We start from the raw sequence: 7,456 nt of genomic DNA, 5'->3' as shown, positions 1-7,456 counted from the left end.
TTCTTTTCTTGTACAACACTTTAGCTGAACTTTAGAGCGAATGTTTCGTATTCTGCTTACCGACAGCACTTTAATCAATATTTTTCTAATACTCTTAGGAAAAGATTACGATCTTCTATTTGTCCTGCTACAAAAATGTGAAATCAATTCACCAACAAATGCAACAATTGCAAAACAAAATCCAATTATCAAAATAGTAAGAACGTTTTGCAAAACCTGTAGATTTGATGCATCATTTTCGAAATTTAAAACATCAGTCATAGTGCTTTTATCACCATTGCTATTAAAATACTTTCCTTCCCATGTGTACGGAATTCCAGTCTGTTGTAATCTGGTGAATATCTTCCGAAATTTGGTCGCGTACGGAAAACCAGGTTCACACAACAGACAAATCATCAGATCAGCTAAATATTCCTCGACCCTGTGCATGAGAACAGGAATATGATCTTTTCCAGCACTGCTGATTGCCAAATCAACTTGTGTTGAACGCATAAAACAAGTAACATTCCTATGCTTTAGCAGATAGTCAATACACTCCGAATCCGTATTGACAACTTTCGAAGCCCTTCGCACATAATCAGCAACTTTCACATCGTCAAGGGGAAATAATTTCAAAACGTTCGAATAGATAACTGGAGTGAAATTTGACGAATATAAATCATTCAAAGTATTGATGACTGTATTCGATTCCATTTGCAAGTTAATGCTGGTAAATGCGGTAAAAATTACAGACGAATTGAGAAAGCAAGTGATTAGCGTGAAGGCGAAAAAAATTCTTTCTGACAATTGACGGGGTAAAGGTGGTGCATGCATTCCAAGCATAATTCTAATCAGGTCTACAATTCGCCAATTGTGCTCTTCAAAATGGAGAAAAATTGGAAATAGCCAAGTTATCCCAAGTAGGTATACAGTTGTCATCAGGTAGGATAGTCTTAACTCTACAGAGATTTTACCATCATCGCCTATTATTGTCGGTGTTACTGCTGAATAGTAGAGTTTCCCAAAACTGTGATCAATTACCATGGTCCATTTCTTTGAACAAACACTTTCCAATTTTCCAGATTGAACACCAATGAAGTTGAGCTGATTAAACATTAAATCTCGTAGAAAACCATTATTCTCTTCCTTTACGCACGATCGTACGTCCCAACCAGTTTTATTCGAAACAACTTCCAAGACTCGAAAATTCATCGCTTTGGACAAGATTTTTACCAACTGATAATCGGGTCCGTCTAGTTCTAAAACATGACCTGATTTGTTTCGAGTAATTGAAACATAAGGCGGGAAGTGGAAGTACCCCACCTTCATTTTGTACCCATAAAGATTCATCAGCTTATCAGGAAACACCTCGAAAGAAATTTTCGACTTAATTCGAAGTTCGGTAAATCGTCCAGTAAACGGATTAAAATAATGTTGTACTATTGAATCTGCTAACAAATCCGAAATGAAATATTCGTTTCCACTTTTCCTTGGTATTATTTCCAAGATCGTCAGGTCCAAAAATTTGTTCATCCACATAAATTTCAGGAACTTTCGATAGCTTTTCCCCACTGTTACTTTTTGTATCATTAAAACTTTTGGTCTCTGTTCAATTTGAATCAATTGGGTCAAGAAGTTTAGAAGCTGAAAATTGTTTGCTGGAAATATTGTTGCTGACAAAATTACAATTAACGTTGATCGTGAATCTATGAACGTTGGCATTGTGATTAATTCCAGAGCCGGGTTTTCTGTTGTATTTTGATAATTGATGACAATTGACGGTACTTTTGTTGCTACTGCTGACAAATCGTAAAATTCGTTAGTGCTATTAGTTAACCAGGTAATCTGACTAATTTGAGAATCATATTCAAATGTTTTAATCAGAAAGGAGGAAATATCATTCTTTGACCATAGGAGTCCGGTAGTTGTGTAAAGAAGCAAAGTAGGCAATACCAAAAATGCCGAAGACATTTTTTTTTATTCAACTAAGAAACTCTTTGTTTTCTTGTACAACACTTTAGCTGAACTTTACAGCGAATAGTTTCTCATGGAAATATGTACTTTGTGTTGTGCCATCCACTTTCTATACAATCAATATTTTTCTAATATTCTGAGTAAAAGATTAGGATTTACAATTTTTATGCTGAAACTTTGCTAATAAATATTTATTTCTCTTAGGTGATGGATCTATTTCTTATTTGTCGAGGAAACAATACAAACAATACGAACCCTTGACCTTTGTAAATGAGGATTAACTCCGAGAACCCAGGTAACATTTTCTTTCTCCCTTCATCGCATGGAAGCTACTATAGATAAAAGGATAATACTTGAAATACAAACTCAAGAGGTAACGAACTTATTAGAGTACAGGTGGGTAAAGGTCACATAGTACAGAATGTTTGCCTTACCTAAAGGGATAACACAGTGATAAAGAAGAAAAGTGGTTTATCATAAAAAGTAATAAAGATATTTGTCAAACTATCAATTTCACCGTTTGTCGGTAATTATAGAATTCACTGTCAATTTTGAACAAATAATCAGCTGTATCGTCCGGTAACGACGTCAGAATTAAAATATTCGGAATTTCTATATTTTACATAGAAACATATTTTCAACAAAATATCTAACATTATAAACAATAAGATAATTATCTTATTGTTTATAATGTTAGATATTTTGTAAGCCTATTAATACTCTCAAATTTTGAAAGATTCAGGATTAAATTTAAATAATGTCCATAGGATTCAAAATGTCAAATTAATTAATTATTACTAATTAACAATAAAAATTATCAACAAAATAATTATAATAATTATATAAAATATTAAAAACAGAAATAATTAAATAAAAATTTTGATTATTTGTTTAACTAATTAATAGAATATTTTAGAACAAATTGTTATTAATTAATAGAATGTTTAAATAAAATTATCTATAGCTTATTGTTAAATAACAAATTTATGTGAAGCTACTATATTTATTTAATGAAATAATGGTCAAATTGTTAATTAATTAACTACCTTATTTTTATTTACTTCAATTATTAAATTGTAAACAAACAACATTCGAATATTGTAAATAATTACAAATTTTCCTCCCCTAAGAAAATTGGTAGTGGGAATTGTTACATAAATATACGTGTTTCTTAAGGAAACCTCAGTTTAGAAAAATCAATCATCAAAACTCTCATAAAAACCTCCAAGTCACAAAATCAATCTCCTAGTTGTCAAAAACAAATCTTCAAGTTCTTTAAGATAAAATTTTCAAGTCTCAATTTCAAGTTTATTTAAATTTTAATCTTTCATGTTTTAAAGTTTTAGATTCAAAATTTTCAAGTTACAACAATTCTAACCTCAACTTCAACAATTTGACTTTAACTATATGTAAATCGTCTTTAATAATAGCAAAATATTATAATCCGAGATTAAGTATTGAACCATTTATTTGTTTAAAAGAAGATCTCATTCTTTTTAAATACAATATTACTTATTTTCAATTGAGCCAAAGAAATAAGAAAATACTAGAAAGTGTTCCTAAGCTATTGGATGTAAAAATACAGGCTTAAAAATAATTTATTAATTAAATTTTAATATTTAATTATAATTTCAAACAAGTATTGTTGTTCACCATATTTTTAGGACGTAACACAGCATTGTTCATTTAAATATAAAATGTAGATTATAATCCGAAAGTAAATATTCTACTATAAATACAAACAAAAAAATAATTATAGTAATTAAAATAAAGTAATTTCAAAAAACTTTGGATGTAATTGTTAACAGCGTTATTAATTTTGATTTACTGGGCCGAAAGTAGATACAAACTTTCTTTCTTTCTTTCTTTTAACATTTAGTAACGAATAGTGATGTCATTTCAGTAAATTTTTTGTTAATCTCCAATTTCTCAATCTTTTTTGTTTTACGATGATATCTCCTCAGCACTCCGATTATAAATATGTGTATTAATTCCAGTACGCTAATTATTGATCCACCGACAAACAGTCCAAATATACCACCAACATAGACTGAAAAAAATAAGTAAATATAGAAATTATTATTAGGTACGAAATTTTAAGAGTTCATCAATTCGTTCAGATTTTTTAATCACGAGAATGATACATTGTCCAATTAATAATTTCTTAATTATAAATTACCAAGTAAGTATAGCCTATTGAAGACCACTTTTCTTTTATAGCGAATACTCGTCGGTCCCACATGATGAATATCAATTTTAATATCGTCCTTAGATTCAATTGGAATTACATTGAATTTAGTGTCATAATAAGTATAACTACAAGGCGAAGGACAATCGCAGTGCATAATATCATAATTTCTTTCATCATAATCAGCGTCACCTGGCATTTGATAATCTTTAAATCGATCTGCAATGAAGAAATCACCTATAGTTTCAAAATTATTCATTATAGAATAATTCCTAAAATAATTACTAAAATAATTAATAAACTAATTATAATCATACAAGTATTTCCATATAGACAATGTAAATCTCGAAGTTCGCAGTCTCGTGTTGTGTCTGCAAAAATCCTAATGTTATGAAAGTTTAGATTCTATGGGGGACAAAATGAGGGAAAGATGCAAAAGCTAAACTCACTTGGTGGGAAATAATACGAAGGATTACAAGCACAATATTTTATAGCATGCATTTGTTTACATTCAGCTATACAAGTATCTAAGCTGTATTTCCTTCTCGTGGTGAATTTATTTCTTCTACAGGGAATTTTACTCGAGTCCAAGTCCAACACTTCCCGAGTCGCAAATTGCGAAGAACATTGAATTCTCCCATTCAAAGAGAATCCAGTCATAATCTCTTGTCCCCAATTAGGCCAACTTTGTGTTCCATGTATAAGAAGTATAATTCGTCGATACTCCTCTAAGTATATAAGAAATTAAGTGAAAAAAATTTCACGAAAAGTGAAATAACTTTTCGTGAAGTTTAAAAACTTACCATCATCATTAGCTAGAACATACTTGTGCTGAATATCATGATTAATATCGGGTGGGAATTTTATTTTACCCAACTGAAATGTAAACTTTAGACCACTTTTACTTCCATAGCCTGCAGTTTTGTTGGGTACAAATTGTTTGTTGTATTCATCTTTCTCAGAGCGTGCCGAATTGAATGAATAACAGAAGCCATAGAGTGTTTTTTGCAAGTGAAATATATCACAGCAGGATTCATTTCGACGATTCCAGGAGCAATCGGAAAATAATGACTTACAATCGGGTACTGTTCTGTACAAGATATCCGTTATGTTGAAATCTACTCCGATAGAAAAAGAAGAAAAAGAAAAAGAGAAAGTTAATCCCTAGGATATCACACCTTAAATAAATTTTCTGTCAAATATTAAATTCTTTTACAAACTTGCTAGTTCTGAAGAAGCGATATCCACACCCTGCAAATGTCTCATTTCAACTAAATTTCCAAAAACCGAGGATGACAAGATATTCATTAGACGTCGATATAATATTATTGTTTGCGAATTATTTGTTGGGATTATTTCTTTTTCCAATTCCAATGCTTTCGTCCAGTCAACTCTCTTCTTGGGGCAAATTGTCACACTTGGGAATGGTACGAATGCAACTCGATAACTCGACGAGTCAATAACAACTTTAGTTGGAGCAGCCTTTTGGAAAAGAAGAAATCTTACTACTTAAAACAAAATTCTACCCAAAATTAATAATTTCACGTATGTGATGAGAATGTATATAAAAACTGAAAAAAATCCTTGTGTACATTTTTAAGACTTACTTGATACTCAAAAATAATTGTAGACATTTCTTGAGTTGTAAAATAGATGAATATTGAGAGAAAAATAAACCAAATTATTCTATCCACTGTATGTAATTCATGATCGAAAATATATCTCACACCATGAAGACTACAACGATAAGCAATAAATTTCGATAAACATTCTTTATTAATAAATTTCTCTTTACTGTCAACTTTTTTAATCGCTTTCTTAACTCTTGGGGGAATTTTCGAATTTTTCTTCTTAATCCAATTAACTAATTTGATCCTTTTCTTCAGTTCTATTTGTGTACAATTTAAAAAAAATAATTTAATTCCAAATAGATCCGCGTTTATTTTATAAAATTATATATACTGACAAAAAACTTACCCCTAGGAAAATTAGTGCCTTTAATATTTGTTCTTTGCATTTTACGAAAGAGAGAAGAAGAAGCTCTATTTCTTGAATTAAGAATAAAATAATTTCAACTCAAGTGATGAGAAGAAAAAATTTGAAAGTAAAGGAAAGTTATTTAAACTTGAGAAAATTAGTATTTGGTGTAATCAATAAAACGGTGGGGTTATTTATTTACACATTTAGTTAAATTAATCCAAATTCAAAAATGATTGATGGAGTACGGTAAACATTGCACTTAATTTTTCCCCTCTGACGCATTAAGCTAGCAAACAGAGGGAATATTTTATTTATAATAAATAAATAAAGTTATAATAAAAATAGTTAAGAAAGCAACGTCCATTTCTTTGGTTTGTGGTTTTCTCTATTCTCACTGACAATAATAGGAGTGAAAAAAAGAATGGTAGGGGAGGTATAAATATGGGGAATTTTACTTTCAAGGGGTTATGACACTCTAGAGGTCGAAAAAATAGGTGTTTTTGAGAATTTTTTTAAAGCAAACTACGAATAGGCAATCACAATTATGATCTGAGGACTTTATTGTACATTTATTAAAGTGTAAAAAATATAAATATTATAAAATTTTATTGAAATTTGTGGCGTTGATTTTTCTAATCTGGTTTTTGGCGTGAAGGGTTTGCGGCCACATACCACCCGTTCCTGTAAATTTTGAAATATCATAATTATCAAAATTGTTTCTAATTCCTTATTACTGTTACGATCCTAATTATTATATCCCTAGTGTTTTCCCGATTTTATTTTAATATTAATTAAAATAGGGACGGGGTTTGGTTTTGAAATATGAAAATTGATGAAAAATAAGAGATGAACACGTGTTTTCTAATATGAGTCTATAAGTGGTTTCTACCTTGAACAATGGGTGATCCTGGTCGTTGAAATGCAAAGCATGAGTTAGAAAAGGACAGTGATATATTTGTGTCCTTGTCTATCTCATGCGTCTCGTTCGCGAACGACATTCGCGAACCTATTGTGCGTTGGACTTAAGTGGATGCAGTATTGTCATATTGTGTGACTTGAGACAGGAACTATAACAGCAAATTTGACTTCCAGATTAACTTTCAAAAATGCACTTTTGAAATACACGTAGAGTAAAGGACCACCACTAAGACTGGGTTTTTAGAGCACTGTGTCGTGAAGAACCACTTGTTATTGATAAAATTTTTAGACTGAACATCGTTTGATAGTCTGGTCCTTCTTATACCAAAATTTGCCTGTGTATTTTAGAAATTGTACGTGTTTCCATGTATTTTAGGAATCGTCCAAGTTTTCATGTATTTTACGAATTGTACGAGT

The 7,456-nt window shown here is 30.6% G+C and overlaps 1 protein-coding gene across 1 annotated transcript; it reads right to left on the bottom strand.

The window, feature by feature from the left end:
* Positions 1-3,651: 3,651 nt before the first annotated feature.
* On the bottom strand, positions 3,652-6,205 carry LOC122500069 (pickpocket protein 19-like). The gene is made up of 8 exons (XM_043608791.1): positions 6,119-6,205; positions 5,749-6,029; positions 5,362-5,623; positions 4,945-5,259; positions 4,591-4,869; positions 4,459-4,512; positions 4,133-4,360; positions 3,652-4,003 (listed from the first exon to the last, which is right to left on the bottom strand). The coding sequence occupies exons 1-8, from the start codon at positions 6,156-6,158 to the stop codon at positions 3,822-3,824; spliced, it is 1,641 nt and encodes a 546-aa protein (XP_043464726.1). The 5' UTR covers positions 6,159-6,205; the 3' UTR covers positions 3,652-3,821.
* Positions 6,206-7,456: the final 1,251 nt, after the last annotated feature.

The sequence above is a fragment of the Leptopilina heterotoma genome, unplaced genomic scaffold, assembly GCF_015476425.1.
Source record: "Leptopilina heterotoma isolate Lh14 unplaced genomic scaffold, ASM1547642v1 Lhet_181, whole genome shotgun sequence".
NCBI lineage: Eukaryota > Metazoa > Arthropoda > Insecta > Hymenoptera > Figitidae > Leptopilina > Leptopilina heterotoma.
Note: the sequence above shows the minus strand (reverse complement) of the source record. Positions and strands in the feature narration are given on the sequence as shown.

What these genes read in the sequence shown, in the direction of transcription:
- LOC122500069 (XM_043608791.1), bottom strand. Translation starts at nt 6,158, where the DNA reads ATGCAAAGAACAAATATTAAAGGCACTAATTTTCCTAGGG. An exon ending in AGGCACTAATTTTCCTAGGG is followed by an intron (nt 6,030 to 6,118) that starts GTAAGTTTTTTG and finishes GTACACAAATAG; the next exon opens with AACTGAAGAAAAGGATCAAA. An exon ending in CAATAGGCTATACTTACTTG is followed by an intron (nt 4,004 to 4,132) that starts GTAATTTATAAT and finishes TATTTTTTTCAG; the next exon opens with TCTATGTTGGTGGTATATTT.